The 23625-nt window shown below is 39.2% G+C and overlaps 1 protein-coding gene across 2 annotated transcripts in view; it reads right to left on the bottom strand.

Moving 5' to 3' along the window:
- The window catches only part of pebp4 (phosphatidylethanolamine binding protein 4), a 60381-nt gene that overhangs the window by 17619 nt on the left and 19137 nt on the right, over positions 1-23625 (bottom strand). For both annotated transcript variants that reach the window (XM_008336767.3, XM_025053148.1), the window contains exon 4: positions 14900-14998. In XM_008336767.3, the coding sequence (XP_008334989.1) occupies positions 14900-14998 (99 nt within the window). The remainder of the gene's footprint in view (positions 1-14899; positions 14999-23625) is intronic.

Genomic DNA, 23625 nt, shown 5'->3' with positions numbered 1-23625 from the left:
AACACGTGTTCCGCACCTTGGTATGCCTTTATGTGTTTTCTTAAATTGCTTGTATCCTAGAAATACCTCCAAATCACTGACATGGTTTACCTGCCTAAAAAAACTACACATGAGGGCAAAATGACATAATAATATTAATAACACCGACTGGTGAGCAACTGTTTGCAGTAAAAGGTTGTTACAGAATACTGGATCGCTGGACTTTTCATATATAAGGATAATTATATATCTATATTATATATACTGATATAAGGATAATTACTTATGGTGTATCATCTCAAAACATTTTGAACCTGCTCAAAGAGAATGTTAATCCATGTCTCTGATTTGTCAGGTAAACTGTTGACATCAGGCCTGTATGCAAAATGAGTGTTCAGTTGTTTAAAAACCCAAAGAGCCTAAGTCTGGGCTGGTAGGGAAATAGTAGTAATAGAGGTGATCAACTGAGCTGGTCAGTGAGAGAGTCATTCATGATCTGCTTCAGTGCATCAACCAATTAACTCACTTAACAATAGCCTGCATGGCTAATGGCTTTGATAAAGAAACTAATTTGGCTGTGGTAATGGACTAGCTAGCTAACATAAACAGTCCAGATATGAAGTGAACTCCAGCCATTCACCTGACACACTGTGATGAACCAAACCTACACTCCCACTGTCTGAGCTCATTAGGCAGAGAGCACACCATTACACTGATCACTGACTTAAGAAACTAGCCACCCAAAACACAGCACATCCACTTACTCTGCCTAATTTGCATACATTAAAGGTTCACTTTAACCAACTGGCTGTGCCTGGTTTGGTCATTTCACTCTCAGTGAGCAGATTGGGCCTAACAGGGCAGAGTGCAGGCCAAAGACAGAGCGTATTAACTGGCTAATTTCCCCCAACCTGTGAGCATGGATGCTGATGAGACTGTACTTTAGTTCTATTGAGGGAAGCCCCAGTCTGAGTTCCCAAGGTAACAGTTGGTTTTAATGGGGGCTGACTGACTCATTTGAAGGGAATCCTGGCACCTGAACAGGGCTGCCCACTCACCCCACCCCCAGCTTTATCTGCACAAGCAAACAAGATGCTGACATGTCCCCATATAGGGCTTCGCACTGTCGGGGGTGGCACTGGAAAATCCCAACCTGTGCTTGCATACCAGCAACACAGCAACAGCAGCAGCAGCATCCGTAGACACACAGGGCTGTGAGGCTTCCATGAAGACAGTAAATGGAAAGATGACAATAGAACAGTATGACTACAAATACAAGCAGGCATGTGCTGGGTTTTGATTAACATGTGAAGGGAAGGGGGAGCAATATGGGGGTGGGAAAAGAAAATTAAGCTTATTAAACAGTCAAAGGCACGGAATTAAAATTGTTTTTTTTAAGGTGTCAGCAGTGACACAGAGTAAATGAGTATTTAAAACCTTGAAGGCTTGAAGTTGGCAATGGAGGAGGGAGGAGGGAGGAAGAGGAGCTGGAGTAGGTGGACAAGAGAAGGAACTCTTTGCCCCCACAATTAATCTAATTATTAAGAAATTAAAAGTGATCAACAGGCGTGTAATTGACCATCTAATTGGCTTCAAGGTCACATGGTTCTTTCTGACATTGAAAGGTGAACAAACATACAGTACAAAGGCATCGTTAAAGTGAAATATCCTTGAAAAGTTCCTTACATTATAAATGAATACAGAGCTGCAAATGTTTACAAAAATACCTTTTTAAAAAATCTGATATGTTGTATAGGATCATTTACTATCATACTATAATTTTTAGTGACAGTAAATTCTAGCCATTTACCACAGCCAGTGTTTAACAGTAGCCATTTGATTTGTTTCTGCTCACTGTTCTGTCTGTTGATAACTCCACGGTTCATTCAGTGTCTTTAGTCATTAACAACTGAGAGATGGTACAAAAGGGATTTAAGAGGCAGCATTACTGTTTTGAATCACTGCGTGCTTAATTCTTCTCTTCTATTATAATTGAGGCAGGAGCAAGGCAGAGGTTATGGTAACTGCTGGAAACCTGTCCCACTTCACAGAAAGGTTAATGAACCTTACAAGTCCTATGGGAGATGGAGTATGCTGTTAATTTGACAAACGTGGGAAATAAATGCTTTTATGCTTTTATTGACGGTGACCAATAGCGGCCTTTGCTGGAATGAAAGGTTTTAGTCTTTTGGGTGCTTTGCTACAAAGCAAAACAATAATGTGGAATGCATTTGTCGGAAGAAACTAAGTACATAATTTGTTTGAATAGCAATTTCAGACCAAAAAGCATCTTCATTATTAATTCTGACTTTTGGGGGAACATATACTGTGTGAAATGTACAGTAACCTAATTCATGTTACGGAATATTGCTGCTCATTTTGAATGCATTTGCAGGAATTAGGGGCTTTAAAAAGGCAGTGCTTTGAAATCTACATATTTCCACATTCCATTTGTGCACTGTTGTCTGGATTTCATTTTAACAGGGCATCAAAGGTTTAATATATTGGCAGTGTCAGCAGTAAACAGAGAAATGGAAAACCATTCCGAAAGGACGCTCCAAAAACCGTCCGCAACACAGGTTGTAACTACACAGCCATACAATGTGTAGTGTGTGAGATTTAGAGATTAAGTGCATAATCTCTTCGCTATTCAAAGAGCATGATGGAGGCAGAAATCTCTCTTGACAAAGACAGAATTTATCTCAGGCTTAAATAAGGATTAAACATTTTTTTAACTCCATCTCTACATCCAGGTCTTTCTAATGGCAAACACTGGCAATGTGGTGAAATACAATCACATTTAGAGGAAAATGCAAGACATGACCGTCTAAAACAGTGGTGTCAAACTCATTTTCACCAGGGGCCAAATCAGCAACACAGTTCGCCTTGAAGGGCCAGCTGTAAATGGAAGACGATATAGATCAGTGATCCCTAACCCCTGGTCCATGGACCAGTCCATAGGTCATTTGGTACCGGGCCGCAGTGGGACAAAGTGAAAAAAAAAAAAAGATGTTTTATTTTAAAAATGTAATGACCCTTCAGTGCTCAGCACCTTGATACCAGTCTGCAGTAACAGATGGTACTGGCTGACCAGTCCTTGGAACAAAAAGGTTGGGATCCGCTGGTATAGATGTAACTACTCCATAACAGACTAATACATGTTTCTGCAATTGATTATTATTTGATTGATTGTAAAAAACCTTTAATTTTTTAGGTTAAGAAACTTTGCTGCATGGTCTTTACTAAATACTTTTTAAGCTCCTGCGGGCCACACAAAATGGCTTGGTGGGGCGCATTTGGCCCCCGGGCATTGAGTTTGACAGGTATGGTCTAAAAAAAGTTTAAGTTATTGATGCAACTCACTACAACACAATATTCTATTACAAAACTAATACTGGGGGTCACTGACTTACAGCGGATTTCTGTTCCTATGGTGCAACGTATCTCGCTAAGTCAGAACTTGCATACTGTACACAAGCACCTATGTACCACACTTTCCTAAAAAGTTCCTAAAAAAACAACAGAAATGAAAGAAAGCGAATCCAATCGCTTCGTATATTGCTGTGTGATGGCGTATTCATCCACTCCACTCACCAACTAGTCACCATGTGAACTAGTTGGTGTGTTTTAACACCAACAGTAAGTTGATAAATTTATGGGAGATGGCGACGTAACCACGAAATGCTACCTGTAGTGGTACTTTTTTCCATAAATGTATTTTTCCTAAAAGTACTTCTAGTTTTGCTCACACAGTTGTAATAGCGGGGTGTGTGTGTGTGTGGGTGGGGGTAGGGGGGTCGGGGTGTATTCTGGGCAAAATGTCCAATAGTGAATGATTAATGGAACAACACTTCGGAATAATTGAAGTTGAAGTAACTAAAATGGCTGAGAAATAATTGTGCAAAAATGTCCATCCAGCATGAATGTACAATACAGTGAGACTGTTTCAAACTTATATGCTGCCTAACCTGACTTCACCTTATAGATCCATCCTAGAACATCCAACTGACACTGGCCCCAACCTTGTTCTCTTTGATACACTCTCTCTATCACTCTTACTTTCTCCTCTACCATCACTCATTGCTTTCTCTCCCTCTTCCTCGCAGTGATACCATGGGCACAGTTCCTTGTGCCTGTGTGCACAATGTTAGCCAAAGGAACACACAAGAATCTGAGCTCCACAATCCCTCTTAACCTTTAACCCTGGCCAATTGTTACCTGTGAGCAGTGCTGGGGCAAACATGTTGTACAAGTAACTGTGCAGCCCTGCAAGCTGTTTATGTTCTGCAAGTATGGAGGGCAAGGGGAGGAGGAGAGGGAGGGAAGAGAGGGAGCTATTTAATCCCCCCCAAAGGAACTCCCCTCTCAACCCGTATCGTGAACTCGCAGGCAAATCGTGTTGCTGGAAGGCATACCACACACACACACTTGCTGTCTTTTTAATTTCATCAGCTGGAGAGAAATCTATACAGTGCTTTGGAATCCGACGAGCCGCTGAGAGAAATGAACTATACGGCACCCCTGAATGTAAACAGGTTTCACACCAACTGTAGCATAAAAATACCACATTGTAAGAAACCTCTTGGCTATGATAATGGTCAATAGCACAGATCAGAGGTCTTAGCAGATTTCATGGTTGTTAGTCCAACAGCATATCAATTAGAGCATGTCGAACAACGATTTAGAGGGAAATTATTCAAGCCTTGCATGTCTCACATGGACAGAATTTGATTGAACGCACACCTTTCAACCAGAAAAAACATCAGACTATTAGAAAAAGAAAAGTTAGAACAGGTTCTGGCAGTGATGTGGACACTGTGTTTGTCAGGTTCTTGCTATATTTAAAAAATATATTTCAGTAAAACCCAGATTTACTTACTTAATATTGATGGATAATTGTAAGATTTTCATTACATTTTTGGTTAAAAAAAGACAGATTTCAACTAACAATGTACAGTATATACAGTATATACAGTATATACAGTATATATATATATATATATATATCATACATCTTACAGTTAGTTTACAACTTCACAAACAATCATAATCAGTATGTCAGAGAGACAGGCCAACAAATAAGGGCTATTTTAGGGGAGCATAATTGGTACTGAGTTGTTTTTATCAGCATGCCTCACTCCTCTTTTTCTGTACCCTCTCAGGAGACCCCCACAAGGAAGCACTTTCAGCGACCCCCCACTAACCCTGACATTTGTTCATTTAACCGCCCCTTTTTTCCCTCCCTCTTTACTGTTCTTCCTTTTTTTTTCAAATCTTTTGCATGTCTGTCATGATTGACCAGGTAGACAGGTAGGCTGACCCCAGTGAAACCCCCCACCTGTACCCTGGAACACAAATTAGCACGTGGGGCTGCCTGACATTCTGCTTTTGTGGAGTGGAGTGGTGGGGAAGAGAGGGAGGGGCACAGTGAGGGGGGTATGACAAAGACGACAGCTTGTGTGAGGGAACATTGTCTGTGGTTGCGACGAGAATTCTTTTCAGGAAAAAACAGGATTTTATACACAATGGTCGTGGGTGTGAAGAAAGGGGGCACATATTAAAAGAAGTGCCTTCAAGTGTGCATTGCTACAGGTTTTTAGCTGCATGCACATGTAGACAATCCAAAAAAAATGTCCCTTGTTTCTACTCTGCTAGGCCACAGTGTGGCATCCTGGATCAAGGAGGGCGGACTGATAGGAATAAATCCTACAGTAGAAATGGATAAGACTACCTCCCTGTGTAAAAATAAAGTTGCTGCAGATATAAGATACGGCCAAGACTGGCAATTAATTCAACAGAGAAAATGTAAAACAAAAAAAGAAAAAAAAAGAAAAAATGATTTATGGATGATTATTCTCTCACTGTCTGAGCAACATTCAGCTCACGTTCCTCCTGCAGTTCAATCTTCTCAATCATCTCACCACGGCAACCAGAGCGGGGAGGTCAGTTGTTATAGAGATGGCAAGAGGCTTGCTAGGTTATCAGCTACAAAATGGTGCGCATCGCCAACTGTATTTGTGTGTGTGTGTATGTGTGTGTGTGTGATGTGTGTGAACGGGGGATGGAGCTGACAATTGAGCGGAGGATTCTTATGTAATTCTCCCTTTAGGTGGCAGAGAACAGTAGGAGCAGCAGCCCACACTGAAGAAGAACCTGTTAGATAAGATGAGATAAGATAAAATAACATAAGATAAGATAAGATAAAATACTGAACTAGTGGCGTTTCTCTGCACAACCATATCTAATATTCAGACAATGAAACCAAATAACAAATGAGCAAAAGTCCTTAGCTAAAAACCCATTGTGCTGGTGCCTGGTCCTGCAGCTAGAAACAAAAAAATTAGATTATAACTCATATAGCCTCACCAAAAAATGGACAGTAAATAATAGTAACAGTGCTGGAACCTTTGCATGGAAAACTCATAGCTACAGTGTGTAGATAAGAAAGCAGCAGCCACTGCCTGCTGGCACCAAGTTCCCTTCAATTTGAAAAAAGTGAAAAACCAAATTGAGCTATATCAAGACGTGTTGTTCAGTTTTCATATTTCAAAATGTTATTTCATCAATCCGTGTTGGTTCTCAGTCATCCTATCTCCCATCTTATTCAAAACTATTTACATCCACGGATCTGGACAAAGTAGGTTTTCTTCAAGTTTCACCTCTCATCCAAGAAACTTACAAGAAAAATACATCATAAAGGTTGAAAAACCTGAGCAAATAAACACAACTCAAGTCTTGCCAGAGGAACCACATACTTAATGGAGCCTCCTGTGGCAGCCTGTGTGGGTTGCGAATACTCATACTAAATTTCCCCATTGTGGGGTGAATAAGGGACTTCAATATAATTTTTTTTTTCATCAAATGGCCGTTCAGTATTGTCTATGTCTGTCAGCGCACGGGAAGGCGAGGAACGTAATTTCGATACCTCTGTATGTTCTGTACATGTGAAGGTATTGACAATAAAGCTGACCTTGACCTTGACCTTGACCGTAAGTGTATAAATGTATAATATTCCTCTTAGATTTTTCAAAGGTATCACACTGGTATAAGATATGTTCAAACTCTACATTCCAGAGATCTGATGACATCACTGTTTGTTTATGTTTAAACAAGATCTGACAAAGCCATCACTGTACAACCACAGTTGTTGAAAGTCCAGACAGGAAGTTGGCTTGATGCCTAACAAAGCAAAAATGTCAGCTCTATACGCAGCAACAAACACAATCTGAGAAACAATTGCCCCTGATAGCTGTGGAGAGGCTGTGAGGGGAATCTGAAGAGGTTTGGTGAGTGAACAACTTCCAAAAACTCCAAGAACTCCACTCAGTTCCACCTCTGACATTTGTCTAGCTGGCGCTAACAGCAGGATGAGCACTGCTCGAAATGTTAAGCACCTCCAGCTGGGCCTTCATGCTTAGGACGATTGTTGACTTCTACCAAGGGAGGTTTCAGTGGTGGTAATAATAACAATAAACTGTACCGTATGTTCAATGTGTAGTATGAAATGTTCTTTCACGTGGTCCAGATGGAAGACAGTTTTAGGTAGAAGAAAAATGATTTGGTGTAAACATTGTACAGTAGTCTGCAAGATTTACATTATTATTTATGCACATTTGTCTTTTTCCATTTTAAACTGTGAAGGAAAACAAATTGCTGTTGCATCTGTGCTGCAAATTACAACAGTTATCACAAAGAAATAGTAAAACTGCACAACAAATCTGTTCTAATTGTTCATGTTACTATTATACACACACAAAAAAGTTTGAGCAAAAGATGACAACAGGTGTACAAAATGGAGATTACATTGGATAAAATTGCTTCATATTATATGACTTTGAGCCGAGAGGGGCTTCTGTGTAAAAGTTTCTGAAAGCACAAACAGGCAAACTGTAACCTGGGTGAAGAGCACGTTGAGCAACTTGGAGGGAAGAAAATACCACATTAAAAAAGGAAAATTCGATTCCTTTGTGCCCACCCCCTTGTCATAAGATATGGATGTCCCGTAAGGTTATTTGTGTTTGCTGGGAAATGAAGTGCTCAACTGGATTAAAAACATACTGCATATGTTTGGAAATCTGTTTCCTTGGGCGTATGAGTGGAGTGAGCGTGTGTGAAGCAGCAGCTTGCATCTCCTCCAAGAGAGAGGGCAGACACTCTCATCATTAGCTGGGCTACAATGTGCTCCTCTACCTGCTCCAATCTGCACAACCAGGCTCCACTCTGACGCCAGACAGATGTTCTCAGCACGAGGCACAAAGTAGCGGGAGAGGGGAAAATAGAGTGAGCAGGAGAGAGGCAGAAGAATGGAAATATTCAGCAGTGTACACAATAAGAGTTTAATTATGAATAATACCAATGGCTCTTTGTTCTCACTAAGAAGCTAAGTATGGTTCGTCTGGCCTCTGGGAAATTGTTTTTTGGCTTCCATATGGGGGCAGCTGTCTGTCAAAAATGAACTCTTAAAATCGTAACATGCCACAGGAGAGATAATTACAGGCTAAAGAACAATGCAATTACGTATGTATATTTGCAGTATTGAGTGAGTATATTTGCCTGAAGAAACTCCACTGCTGTCACACAGGTTGAAAAAAATGTCATTCCAACTTGACACTAACTTTAGTCTGTCAGAAACACTGTTTGTGTGACAAGACAAAGAGAATATTTTTGCTTGTGTGATGAGTTAAAACTCTTCCAACTCAACAAAATTAGAATACCAGCAAGTATCTCCTTCACCACCACAAACTGATCAACATGTTCCTTATTTAAATCAAGTAAGCTGGAATGAAAGCCACATCATGACAGTGGCTATGACCCAGAATTTCTTGTTGAAATGGTCGCTCAATATTTATACTTCACAGCCCTAGGGCATTTTATACCCCAGTTTTACTGTATAAATGTGTGTATTCATCAACCAATAAAAAACCAATTTGACGTACATTCGAAAAAAAATTGCTACTTCACAGAATAAAGACCTGTGTTTACACTACATCACGAGGTGGACTGGACGGTTCGGCAGGCCGGATTCACGAGGCCCACTGCCTGCCATCATCAATTTTTGGAAGCAGTAATATGTTTACTACAAAATTCCAAATGAACTGAGTTTTAGTGTGAAATAAAATCCTCTCTTTATTAAGCGTTTAATCCTTTTTTTGTTTTTCTACTGCAGCCTAATGGCTAATCTTCAGTATATGTATGAATGTATGAATATGAATATGCATAAACTGGAGGCAATGGTCATTGAAATAAATATATAAATTGGAACTAATTATAACAAACAAAAACATTAAGTTCATGTGAGATTATAACAAAGCAATAAAAATAACAAAAACACCTTTAAAGAAAAAAGCTAAAAGCTGAATGAAACAATGAGCTCCACACCTAATAGTTTTCAGCTAAAGGACAACTAGAGGTGTGGAGCAGACGATCTCTGCAGGCCACAGAATTCACAAACACAAAGCCAGCTGGTCAGATACACTGACAATACTTCTCTGTTTGTTTCTGCCTGAGCAGCAGCAGAACACAGGCTTTGTCTTCCTGTGGGAGCTGCTACAGCAGAGATGGATGTTGAAGCATGCACGTCCCTCTTGCACCATCATTATAACCCAGTCTTCCAACTGGACCCTCATTTAGCCAAAGACTGTAAAGTAACAAATATGTGATGTATTTGGATCCAGAGGCCTCTGTGAAGAGAATGTGAAAATGATAATGTGAACTGACTGAGGAGGATGCGCAGTGACTGCAGCGGTTAGTCAGTTACTTTGAGACATTACTGTATTCTCTTGTTCAAAAATTGGGTATGAAAAAATATCCAAACAGACAGTGTTTTTCAACTTTGGGGTCACGACACCACGTGGTTGAAGCTGAAACTGAAGCATGGTAATACTTGTCATTGTATTGTATTATTGTATTAGGGATTGTTTCAATTTTCAAAAGACAATCAGACATCAGGGAAAATAGAATGTTGTGCACTAATTTGTCTACTCTGTATTTTTAACACAATATAACAAACATGATCAAAAACTAATTCTAGAGGGAAAAAAAAGGGTCTGAGGTTGCCAGAAATTTGTGATGATCCACTTTCAGAGGCACCACGTATTTAATGGCACCACCAGTGGCAGCTTGTAAGGGTTGCAAAGTTTCCTATTTGTGGGACATACTGTAGGAGGGACTTTAATAGAATTTTCAATTAAAAAAAACTAAACTCTATTGTAACAAACTCTATTGCAAACATAAGGGCTGTCAGAATCAAAATATAGATCACCTTCATTAACTTTTGAAGATGAATCTGATAAAAAAAAAAAAAAAAACTTCAACCCAGAGGATCAGACACGTCAGATAGGCCTCACTGAGTGCAGGGCAGTAAATAGTATGTCTATGCCTTACAAACTGACAAACACAATTAATCATCATGACTAATCATGATTAATCCACAGCTAACAAAAATTCACAGCCCTAGTAAATTAATTTATTTCTTTGCTAACAACACATATGGGGCTGTTTCTTGATAATGTAACTATTTTTGTACCCTGTGTTTTTCATACTGTAACCTCTTTAACAAGGAGAAAAAACTATTTAAGTTTAAAAAACACAATCCTTTCCTTTATGTTAAGTTTCTGCACATTATTAGGGTGAGGTTAGGTATGTCAGGCCAAAGCGTCAGCACAGAAACTTTATGCCTTGTAAAAACAAAAATCCATTAAGTCCTAAGGCTGTACATCTGTGCTTAAGTGGGATTTTACAGCGATAATGAATACCCTGGCCTTTCTCTGAGCAGAAAGGAGCACTGACTGCAACAATTGTTTTGCAAGTTCAAATTGCATCATGTTGACTTTCACACCACCAAAACTCTAATGAGAGAATAAGTATTAACAACTTAAAGTAACATCCAGTGCTGTATTTGTGTAAGCTGCCTCTATTCAGATACTAATGATTTGCTTGTTAGAGTAATTACCGCTGTGAGACCATACCGGAACATCTGCATTGATTCAGAGTCTGGGAGAGTAGGGAGAAGGAGGGAGGGACTGGCAATCTGGAATTTCACTGCGAGAGCGAGACAACAATCTGTTGATGGTTATTTTGGTAATTGTCCTTAATTGATGTAAATCAGGAAGAGTTGCACAAGATTTTAAATAACAGTTTTCTGTAGCGTGCGGGGGTCACTGAAAATGGGCAGGTGCGATGAGGAATGCATATACAGCATCTAATAATGTGAGCCTGAACAGACAGTGGACAGCTGGTGGGAGAAAACGAGTAAAAACCCACACAGTTTACACTGAGCTGCTGCATTAAATTGTTATCAGTTGTCAAAAGTAGTGATGTGGTACAAACAGGTAAATAAAAGTTGTAATACCTGACATGAAAAAAAAGTATGAATAATTTAAGTTGTGTTACTTATTAAAGCCCAGTCACACTGTGCAGAGTTTTCACAACTGTACCAGAAACTCATAGTACTGACAATCACTTCAGGAAAATAAACACTAAATCTAAATGTTTCAATATATACCATGAGTTCTCTTGCAAAAACTTACATGAAGTCCATATTTCCTCTTCCTAGTCCATTGGACAAAATACGGTAGTTTAATTGGCTGCAAATAATTTAAAACTGGCAAGAACTAAAACATGGCAAATCTTCAAATCGAAAAAACAAAACAAAACAAAAAGAAACTGTAAGTTTCATCCCTGTAAAGGTTCATACTTAACCAGTAAACCTCAGTTAAAGTTCCGGTCCTGGGCCATTTGTTAAACCAAATAATACAATAATTTGTGTTAAATTTAAAATATTCAATTATTTTTGACTCATGAGTCCTGATTTATTTCCTAAAGCAGACTCTAACGACTCTGTTATTGTCCATCAATATTTTATTCTTCTCTCCATCTGCTGATAAGTTTTTATCACAGCTAGAAAAAACTTTTAGGGCAGGTTTGTCAGAGAGAAACCTTAACTTCTTCAAGTCAACATAAAATTGCAAACTAATGTATTCTGTTCTAAACACAAACACAGACTTGACAAAACTCCGAAAAAAACAACAAAGAAGCAAAAAAAATATTTCTGTCTAAAATTTTGTTTTTGTCAGAAACACAGACAAGAACATTACTGCAGCAACACATTTACCTGTTTATAGATATTAGCTCTGTGGGTAACCTTGTTTTTCTTTCTTTTCTATTTTTTTTTTTTACAATGATCTTCACATATTTTCTTAAATATGCAGCAAAATACATGGCAAATATCATGACCTTGAAAGAAAGTAAAAATGAATTGACAAACAGAAAAACAAAACTACTGTAGTTAACACTCACTTTATCAGGTCCAAGCCCCAATTATGTAATGGGTTCTTCTTTGGGAAATAACCCAACGTCCCAACAAATTTTAAGACAATTCCATCAGTAGTTTATGCATAATTCTGCTAATAACTACAATGACTGACAAACATAGAAATAGCACCAAAACATAACCTCTGTGGCAGAGGTTATGGAATGATTTTTTAATAGTAGTAGTAGTAGTAGGAAAGCTAACAAGGCACTTTATTTCAGGAATATCAATAAAACATGTTTTGGCAAAATGAAATAGAAAAAAAAGTGCACACCATTTGCACATAAGCAAATGTGACCTCTGATATTAACCCGTCACCAAAGTGAACAGCAAGCTGCGCGGGGAGCAGTGTGTCGAACCTGAAACCTTCTGGAGCTAAGTCCACTTCCTTAACCACTAAACCACTAACAATGTGTTACAGAGGAGACACTAGAGTCTGTTTTTGGCCGCTACTGTAAGAAACTTTAGAGAAAGCATTGGTGTAAATTAAAATCTATGTTTTTGTCCAGTGTGCCCTCACTCACATTAGACATGTCTAAAGGCTTTATGACTGTAGTTAAACAATACACATTAGACCAGGTTACCAACCTCTATTGGCTTGTGACCCCATTTCCACATCACAAATTTCAGGCAAACATCTACTGTACAAACTAGTATTCAAGTGTATTAGAGGGAGGCAGGAAACCAAGAACCGAAACCGGGGATTGAAATGGACACACACAAAAAAAAGATATAAATTAATTTCTTTCACTTCAGTGCCTGCATTCCCTATGAATACAAGCTGACCTTCATTGCTGCAAAAGTCACAAATGCATTGAGAGAGGAACTGACAATTTTTTTCTTTCCTAAGGTCATGTGATGTCACCTGGTCAAATTAAACACCTCCCACTATGGGTTGGCATCACTCAAAAGGCTCATTAACCCCATCTGACCAACCACACGTCACAATCGCAAAAACATCACGTCAAATTGGCCAATCCCTTCATAATCAGCACAGCTCAACGCCCACACAAGTGACAGTCAATTGAAAAGCTGGAGTGAATGTGATCTGTCTGAGCTCTCCAAAGATATTTGTTTATTCACAGGCCGTCACATGGCCAGACTAACTCTATGGGCTGAAGAAGGGGAAGCAAAGGTGAAGCCTGCTGCAATTTCATGAAGTTGGAAGCACCGTTTTTAGGGGGGTGGAGGGGTGGACGGGGGTCATTGACTCATTTGAGTAATATAGTATAATCAAAGAACGTTCTGGATGCATCAATCATCTATTTGGTGCAACCCAGACGAACAACATTAAAGGCCAGGATTTATGACTATTGTTTTACTAACATTTGTATTTCAGATACATCACATTGAATGAGGTTTTTAGAAAAGAATATAAGAAGTATAGTATTTCACTGCGTGCGACTGAGTGTCTTTAAGTGCATGTTTTTTGTTTTTTGTTTTTGTTAAGAACCCTGTCTTAATCTACTCAGTTGATCTCTTGTTTCTACCGGGATTATAAAAACCACCAAATATTTGAGGCAGTCAACAATACTACATGCATTTTTGGCATAAGAAAGCAATAATGTGGAAATGCACACAAACGGAGGGATAAAAAAGAGAGAAATATGAAGAGAAATAAGGGGATTGAGCCGTGCCCATTTTCGGGGGTGTAAAATATGGAGAAGTGTGGATCATTGGGGGAGCTGCTCTGCCTGGGGGAACAGATGAAGGGAGGACACTCTGCCAAGATCTCTCCACTGGAGGGGGAGCTGAGGGACTGGAGCTCCATGGGAGAAAGTGTGTGTGCCATTGTGTGCATGTGTGTGTGTGTGTGTGTGTGTCACATGCTGATTCCTTCAATCTCAGTCTCAGATGCCTGCATTGACACGTCGCAGGCTCTGTGCAGCAGAGGGAAATTGCTGCTGACAGGGCCTTGCAAACTTTCACAGCCATTTAGAAAGCGACTTCCACCCACAATTTTGTCGCAGGCATTTATTGCACAAGGAAAAATTTACATTTTCTGAACCTGGCATCTTTTCTTTAGCACATTGAGCTTAAAAACCATTCATAATTTTTCAGCCTTGCAACCAGAGCCCCGGTGCAGATGTAAACACCACACATGCCAAGTGAGTCCCTGAGATTATGAAAATGCACAAAATTCAAGGGAAGATAAAATATAAATCACTGCTTCATGCAGACAAATCAAATGCAATCCAGAGCCAATAAAAACATAGCCTGCTCCTGTCACCACAACTTACGCTTGAACTTCATTCCAAAATATTTATGCTAATAATATGTTAGAGACCAAAACTTCAAACTGGTGTTAAAATTTGTTTAAACGACACTCATTCACATTCACTTTGCAACTGATCAAGAATTTAACAGGCATCAATTCATATGAACTTGAGCGAAAACACAAAGACTGCTGGCCTATATGTAAATACATATGAGTATTCAGTATTGGGGGAAGCAAGACAACATTTTGGAGGAGTACATATTTTTAAATAATGATAAATTAATATATATATATATATATATATATATATAATATGTTTTTTAGTGATTTCACCCACTATCTCACCGCCAGGTCTAATGAAGAGCAACGTACTGTGTGATTCATCACTGTACCTGGATGTCAGTGACCAGCCAGTGCCTCCAATAAGCTGCTTTTGGATTGCTGCGGCTAGGAGCATCAGGATCGACCATCACCAACACATACGTCTTGTTCTAGAAATAAAAGCAGATTAACATACCATTTAATTTAATGCCAGAATAGAAAGCTCTACGTGAGTAACAGACCCAGAGGCATCAGAACTACTTGATCAGTTTCTCTTTTCAAATACAGCCGTGGTCCGTTTTGCCCAAGGCTCTACATTCATCTCTAGAGTTAATACTTAGTATGAATACATCAAAAGAGAGTCTTCACTATACTGTTGAAGCTTTTACCTATTTTACACAAAATGCTGTAAAACCATATGTGGCAGGCATTCCATGAATGCTGTGGTTCTTATTCAAGTTAAAAAAAACACATTTCTTTAACCTTTATTTGTCCAGGAATAATCCCATTGAGATTCAAAGTCTCTATTGGTGAGGGGTCTTGGCCAAGACAGCAGCATTAGATTTGCTGGAGGAATAAATACTGGAGCAGTAAAGAACAAAACAGGAAAGGAGACTAAATAACAGATGTGTCTAACGGTTATACAGTGATTTCACAAACAAACAAACACACATATAGATATATAATTCTGTTGAAAGACATCCAAATAAAACCAGCAAAATATTACACATTGTTATTATTGTGTTGTTATTTCTTCACTAATAAAAATGTTAGCTATTAGCATATACTGTATATATATATAAACATATCTGTATTATTTATCTGTATCAATACAACTATTGCATTATTTTGTTTAAAGCTCTGTTTTATAAAGATAGTGAAGTCCTGTCGCTCCTCTCCATCATTGCCTTAACTTCATATAATTACTGTCACACTCGCAAAAGTGACAGGCGTTTGGATCTGGTTCTTATCCCTTTCCTTAACATATTCACAGTAACTTTCTGCCACTTACCAAATATCTTTATACCCCCTCAATCTGTCAACAGATAAAGTGAGAGAAAAGAAGCATCTTAACTAACACTTGATCACAGTTTTTTTCTGATGTTGACTTGGCGGCTTAATTGCCAGGAAATGTTCATTCTGTCTGTCCCTAAAAGTTAGAGAATTATGAGAGCAGATTGAATTATTGCTGGAGCACATTTGTCATCCCTGGGCCTGTGCCCAAAATCTGCCAGACCATATGATGAGATTTTTTTTATTTTGTTCACTTCCTCTACAAACAGAGACATTAAACAGAGGCTTGTCTGAGTCTACAGTGTCCTCTTACTCCATGTACATAGAGCTGATGGATGGCCATAATGTTATCAGCTTAAATATGCATAAAACAGATGTAGCATTTCTTTACATCGTTGAATGCTAAATGCGTGTGCCACACGTGTGGTGGTAAATTATTATACGGCTATAAGTCGACACAAATCTTACATATCAGTTTGTTGACTCCTAACACGACTTAGTCAAAGACCTCTGAAGAAATAGGCTGATGTACTTGCCTGAGATAAAATTGTGATATTTTTCCTGCAGATCCTTTTCAGAAAGGATTCTCTGCCTACCTGACAGGCGGTAATAGGCATATACAAGTAATCCTAATAATAGGATAATACGGTAGTCTCACTGATAGTGCCTGCAGGTAACATGCAGACACATCAGCAACAATGGAGCCTCCTCCACAGCCTGTCAAAAGTGACTGTGTATCGGTGACCCCCCCCAGGCAGCTTACCAACCATGACCTGTTGCCTTCTCAAGACTTGTAATCCTCATTTGTACGTGTTTGCTACCAGGCAAAGTCAGACTCTAATGCGTTGAAAAAATAACACACACACATGCACCCATGCACACAAATGAAGTTCCTAATGTAAAAATGACCTCCAGCCACAATTATCACTGAATGAAGCATCACTTTATTTAGTATTTTCACTAAATTACCATGAAAACAGAGACACTGCAGGACAAGCTTTCCTGAAGATAAACATTAAGGCAATTTTCACATTTGATTCCGACAAAAACCATGGCCTATTTATAGCCAGGGAATCAATTTCATTTTTTTTCTTTTTTTAACTGCACATGCATAATTTCACTGTTCCAATCTCTACCTGTAAGAATGTGGCTGGTCCAGCTGGCACGGGCAGCAAGGAATACACCAAGCTCCCTCCGTGCTTGCACTTCACACATTGTGCCATCATGTATCCTTCTCTCTTATAAGAACATTTTTCTCTCCATCTGTCAAAATCCACATTAATTACACAGATATGTGTGAAAGACTCCAGGGAAAAACAGATGCATATTCTGCCACCAGCCCTCCAATAATCTAAATGTATATCAAAGTGGTGCTAATTCTCAGAGCTGGATACTGTGAAGAGAAAGGTTTTCCAACAATTTATAGTCCTACCATATTAATGTTAATTAGATCCACCGAGGGGGGTTATTTGGTGTTTTTGGCTATGTTTGTCTGTGAGCAGCAATGAGAATAAAGAAAATATTTTAGATAAAAACAAAACAATGTACTGTACAGTAGTCCCTCGCTATATCGCGGTTCATCTTTCACGACTTGAAAACTGGACATATAAAATATACTGTATGCCGGATTTTGATCTGTAAGAGATGTCACAGGAATGGGACAACGATATGGTTCGATCGGTCCAATTTTGCAACAAAATCGTCAACGTCGTGACTGCCTACAAGCTACTCTTCGACTGGAAAACGAAGCAGTGGAAGCAAATGCCGATCACAATGTTTTTGCAGCCTCGCAAAAAACCCCAAGTTTGCCCCAAGAAATGGCACCACCCTCTGAAGAGACATAAAATCAATCATTGGCTGCGCAGTAAAAGTTATCATCACCTTCCTCATGATCATTTCACCGGATAAATATGGTGTCACTACTTCGCGGAAAATCAGCAGCAAGCCTTGGAACCTATCTACCGTGATAAACAGTATCATACAGTAGTAGGGACTACTGTATATGTAACAGCACAGCCATGGACCAGGTCAATGCACAGTCAGAGCTCCTCATCAACTTTAATAGTAGTGTGAGTAGTACATTTTTGTTTGTCTACGTAGCAATGAGAGGGCAGCCCCATTACAAATGATTGTTTCTTGTGTCCCATTAGAAGTGAGATTTATTTTTAAACAATTTTATTTTAGTTTATGTCTGAATATTTTACCTAAAGTAAATAGAAAAATCCAGCATCACTTTATTACAAAATACTTTTCACTACCCCTCAGTACTCAGTTTACTCAGATTACTAATGTTACCGCACAGATGAGAGGTAAGCTGTCTGTTCCATTATTCTCTGTAATGGCAGATAAACGATCCTTAAAAATGCCATAGTAACCTGAAATCTAACACCAGAGGTGAAATCTGGGAAGGTGTCGGCCACCGACCACAAAGGCTCATCAGGCCATTATACAGGAGTGGATGTGAGGCTCCTGGGTGCAGGATGAAGGCGTGGGGATATTGAGTCTGCGTTCTCTTGAGATTAACCTCCCACTGCCTGCTGTGATCACAGCAAAACGGCCCATTGGGACTGTAACAGACACCATGTGGCTGAAAATACAAACTGCAGCACTGGAAGTCTCTGTTAGGGCCATTGAAGCACAGAGGAGAGAAGGCCCAATTTATTGATTCGTTTGAGTTTGTTTTAATATTGCTTTTTAAAAGAAACCATGATAGTTCCACTCCATTTTGGTCTGTTTGCAAAAATGAAGAGTGTAAAGAACAAAGGCAGGAGGCCTCTGAGGAGGTAAACCATCACCTTACCTTTGATTGAACTCTGCTGGGGCTGAGAATCAGAGAGATGTCTAATCGCTGCTCCTCCAGAGCTGCTCAGGCTATTGAGCCCAGCTCTGCTGGCTGATGACACCGTGCAGGGTGAGAGTGAGTTAGCCAGAGGAAAGGAGGGAGTGGGGAAAGGAGGTGAGAGAGAGGCCCCACTGTGAGTTTACAAGTTCACACTTTATCCCTGAACCACTTCCAAACAGTGTCGTTCATATGGCTGCCTATTTATACACTCGTTGCTTTATCCTCTCTGTTCTTCATCTCTGTCTGCCGTTGCACACACGTTTCATGAAATGGACAACGGTGCTCATTGCTAGATCCAGAGCAAAGCAAGGCATCGATCCCTGTTAAAGTAGCAAAAATACTTGAACCCGCTTGGTAATTAACAGGTATCTGTGTTGAGATTAGGAGACAGCGATGGCTTAACAACCATCGATTGCAGCTTACAGCAAGGTTAAATGATCAGCCTGCAAATAAAGAGAAAATCTAAAAATACATTTGTTTTTTCTCTTTGAAAGAAAAAATCAGCTGATGAAAAATTTCAAGTTGTTACGACCGCAGTTTGGTAATAAGTAGCACATAAAGCTAACTTTTACCCATAACAAAAAAAATCTTTTACATGCACAATGGCAGACGGAGGTCTGGGTCCCTGCAGGATCAGTCTTAGCAGGAAGTCTAGACTTTTCTTAATTTAACTGGTACCAATACCACCAACTCCCCTGGGAGGGGGGATACTCTGAAGCTACCTGAGACATGTCCTATGTGAGTCTACAATGTCTCTCAAACAGGGTATTCACTTTACATGATGCATATATACCCTCAACTAATTCCTGACACACTTGAGAAGATTGTACTAGATCCACCTTCTAGGACCAATTCTGAGCATGGCCACATGGTGGAGAAAACGTTTTTGGACTGTGTTGTATAGTCTTAACTCTGAAGTGATCTTGAGCTCTGACTGTTTTTATATTTCTTCTCTAGAAAAATATTTTACTCTTTGCTCTACTTTGTCTAAAACAAATGAGCAGCTTTCACAATCAACACCTTTAGTTTGAAACTGCTCCAGGGCTACAGCTATAGCGTCCCTTCCCTTCACAGTGTGTATTGAGTGAGTATCAGGGGGATTCATAGAATAAAGGTATTTGAACTTTTATACCATGTGCAGGGTAATGAGAGGGGATCGAGAAAAGGGGTCATGGGGGCAGCAAAGTGATGAGGAAGGTTAACAGTGGAACCAACGTCAGGGTCATGAGATGAGCTCCATCCAGCTGAAGGAAGAAGGTCAGGGGTCAACCATGCAGCAGTAATTGAATCCTGACCAGAGTGTTTCAGACTGTACAACCAGAAATGAGATGGAGATGGGTTTACAGGCAGTGATAGAAAACCTCCTTTACAAGTGTCTAAAATAGAAAAAGTAAGTGAGAAAAAATTGCCGATTTAAAAGAAGAATAAAACCCTGTGAAAAGAAATAAAAAAAATAGAAAAATTGAACAAAATTGGGACGTAAAATATAACCACTTCCTGATCTATGTGCTTCGTGTGCTTCACAGATAGTGGTGTGCTTCACTTGTGTAGTACGGACTGGCTTTTTTTTTATATGTGTGGAGAGTTTGAAAACACAGACTGTTTTGCACAATCCATTGTCTGCAGGTCTCATGTACTACAACTAAAATGTGTGAGGAGAGACACTGCTCCACCAATATGTCAGTGGGTCAAAGTAATTTAACCAGTCATTGTGGCTGCCACTCAGTCTGTGACAACAGCTAATTGTAATCACAGCAACTTATCTAGCTTTCAAAGTAAAAATGTCAAATTATGTTTTTCACCACTAGTTGAATGTCTCTCCACTTCAAAGAGTTACTGATGTAACGAAATATGGCAGAAATTCTACTGGACAACCAGAGGGAGGCATGTCTGGAGTACAGAAGTACAAAATACTTTATTTGGTATTGGGGCTCTGTTTGAGAATAAAAAGTAAAGTTTAAAAAAAGAAAAGTAAATGAGAAACAAAAAAAAAATCCACCTCCAGGCCAGACTGAGGTCAGCTTAATACACAGAGCAACACTAATGCTACAAATGCTCTCTCTGTCTCTACCCTGTGATTGTTTTTGTATTTATCCTGCATTGTCTAAGATGTAAAACCTGTCTTCTTGTGCCTGGAATCACTCGCTTCACCTAGTCTACCTGCCACACTCAGTCACCTCTGTTCACTTGGATCTCTCTCTTCTCTGGATCTCTGCCTGCTCTGCTGCCTCTTCTCCTCTGCTGAAGAAGCTTGGATTCATAAAAGCTCTGTGTACTTGAACTTTGTTACCTGACAAACTCGTCAGAGCTATGGGACAAAGCAGCAGCTCTAAAAATCTCTTACTGGTACAACTGCCTGCAGCTGCTGTGTTTTCATATTAAATACTCATCTAGTTGCTATCGACAACCATAAAAATTGAATCAAATACCCTAAATGATGTCCAACAACCGTCGAGACTATATACCATTAAAATAATTATTTAACTTTGGTCACATCCATCTTTCCCTGGTCTATTTCAGTTAATTATTTATGTTAAAAATAATGTGAAAATAAAATGACAGCAGTTGGTCTTTGTTGTAATGAAAACTAAATAAAATAAACTAATATATTCTGGACGACAGTGTCTGTAGATCACAGCCTTCTCTGTTTGTGTGTTATTTAAAAAAATAAAACCAAACATTTCCAGTTCCTTCATCAGAATCACTTTCAGCTTGTCCTTCTATCCGAGGTCACCCAGTGGTAGTTTGCACAGTGATTTCTACCTTTTTTCTTTTTACGACCACTGGCTGTAGCTCAGTAGGTAGTGTAGTTGTCTCATACCCAGAGGGGTGTGCGTTTGAGTCCAGACTGTATGTCACCCCCGTGCAGACGGAAAAACCTACGGTGTAAATGCTTTGAGTGATCATCGGGAATAGAGAGATACAGACCATTTAGCATTGTGTTTTAACTGTGGTGGGAGTGGGAAGTTTGGATGGATTCAAACCATCTACATCTACAAATGTTAACTAAATCACTCAAAGGCAACTTTGTCATTGTTGGTCCCACCTGACAACACTAGACCGACATGTAACATAATATATTTGCTTGTAACCGTGCGTGCTATGAAAATTAAAAATTCTAGGGCAACAATTTTTTGTTTTGTTTTAAATGAATCATGAAATTATTTATTTTGACTGAATTTTACAAAAATGCAAATTCAGATTGATTATTCAAATTCACACACACATTGATATGCAGACAGAATGCCAATACACCTCCCCCCCCCCCCCCCCCCCACACGCTCACACAATCAGTGCAGCCTGCTCACTACCTCCAAACTTGCCTATTTTTAACTCAGCCTACCTCCCACACAGGAGTGGAGTATGAGGTGGTGTGTAAATCTACACAGACACGGTCAGAAGAAAAAAGTCACATGTGGATATAAACATATTTAAGGCCTAATGACAACACAAAAAATAACAACACAGCAAAATAGGCCAGAAACACAGAGTAAGAGTTGGTGAGTGGGAATGTCTGTGAAAATTGATACCAAGGTTTACGAGTTATTATCATGTTAGACGTTAACACTTGCTGTGTTTTAGGGAAAAAACCTTAATTTAATTAAATATCTGAATGTTATGACATATGCATTTGGTCCATGTACTATATGTGAAAAATAATTTCATAAGACATTTTACTTGTTATCATCCATTCCTACTCAGAAATCTGTAGATCTACACTCCTAAGGCTAACTTCACTGAATTTAAAACAAATTAAAAGAACACAAAAGAGTGAAACTGCTTTAATCACACATCATGTAGACTGTGGTAAATGAAGATGATAATAATGACCACAGACAAAGAAAACAGTTAATACATTCTGTTATTGACTGAAAAAGTATTTTCTGCTTGCCAACATACAGTCTCTAGGGCATACGTGTCAAACTTAAGCCCGGGGGCCAGTGCGGCCCGCCAAGCCGTTTTGTGTGGCCCACAAGACCTTAACCTGAGAAATTAAAAGTTTTTTTATTACAACTTTTTTAATTGATATTCTTTAAATAAAAAAGGCAAATGGATATGACTATTCTTTGAATGAAGTACATTTGTAAAAACTAAGCACATTTTTTAACTATATCCCACGGCAGCCTGGTACCAAATGACCAATGGACTGGTAATGGCCCACGGACCAGGCGTTAGGGACTCCTAATCTATACAGTCTTCCACTTACAACTGGCCCTTCAAGTGGAACTGTATGGCTAATGTGGCCCCTGCTCTAGGGGAACTATATCTTTCCAATCATTTTTTACAGGATTTTTTCCCATCTTCTTTAATATATGTGTTCTTCAATTTGACTTATTATTAAAATATTGTATTTTTTTTCATCCCTTTCTTACATTTTCATCATATTTCTATGTGGTTGCAGCTTTATGTGGCAGCCCCCCCTATTTTTGGCATCACCTTGACGGCTTATTATTGAGTGGGTGTGCTATCAATAGAGGAAAAATCCCCCTAGAAGATACTGTGTAATTCCCGCTCTAATCCTTAGTTACTTGTTGATGCAACATTAAAACATCTTGACATCTGCAGCACTTGCTAGAAAAAGATTGAATCTTAGATTGTCTGTAAACATTTCCCAGTATGGGCACATTTTTTGGAAAGCAAAACAAAACAGAAAAAGGTCAATCAGCCAAATACTTCACTCCTCTACTATAAGGTATCTACAAAATAATATATTAATACTATTGATCATTATTTTCATGATGAAGTAATTTCAATGTAATCCTTTGTCATCATAGTATTTAACAGTGAACCCCCCCCCCCCAAACATGCGACGTGTTTGTCTTTACATGTAGTTTGCCCTCAACTCCGTTTTTGATTTTTCTGTATAGAGCTGTTTTGAAGCCACAGCAAACATCAAGATGGTTCACAGCCTGATTGATGCAGGAGGGGGGGGGGTGGGGG

This window comes from Cynoglossus semilaevis, chromosome Z (assembly GCF_000523025.1).
Source record: "Cynoglossus semilaevis isolate Cse_v1.0 chromosome Z, Cse_v1.0, whole genome shotgun sequence".
NCBI lineage: Eukaryota > Metazoa > Chordata > Actinopteri > Pleuronectiformes > Cynoglossidae > Cynoglossus > Cynoglossus semilaevis.
The sequence above is the reverse complement of the archived record's forward strand: the minus strand, read 5'-3'. Positions and strand labels throughout refer to the sequence as shown.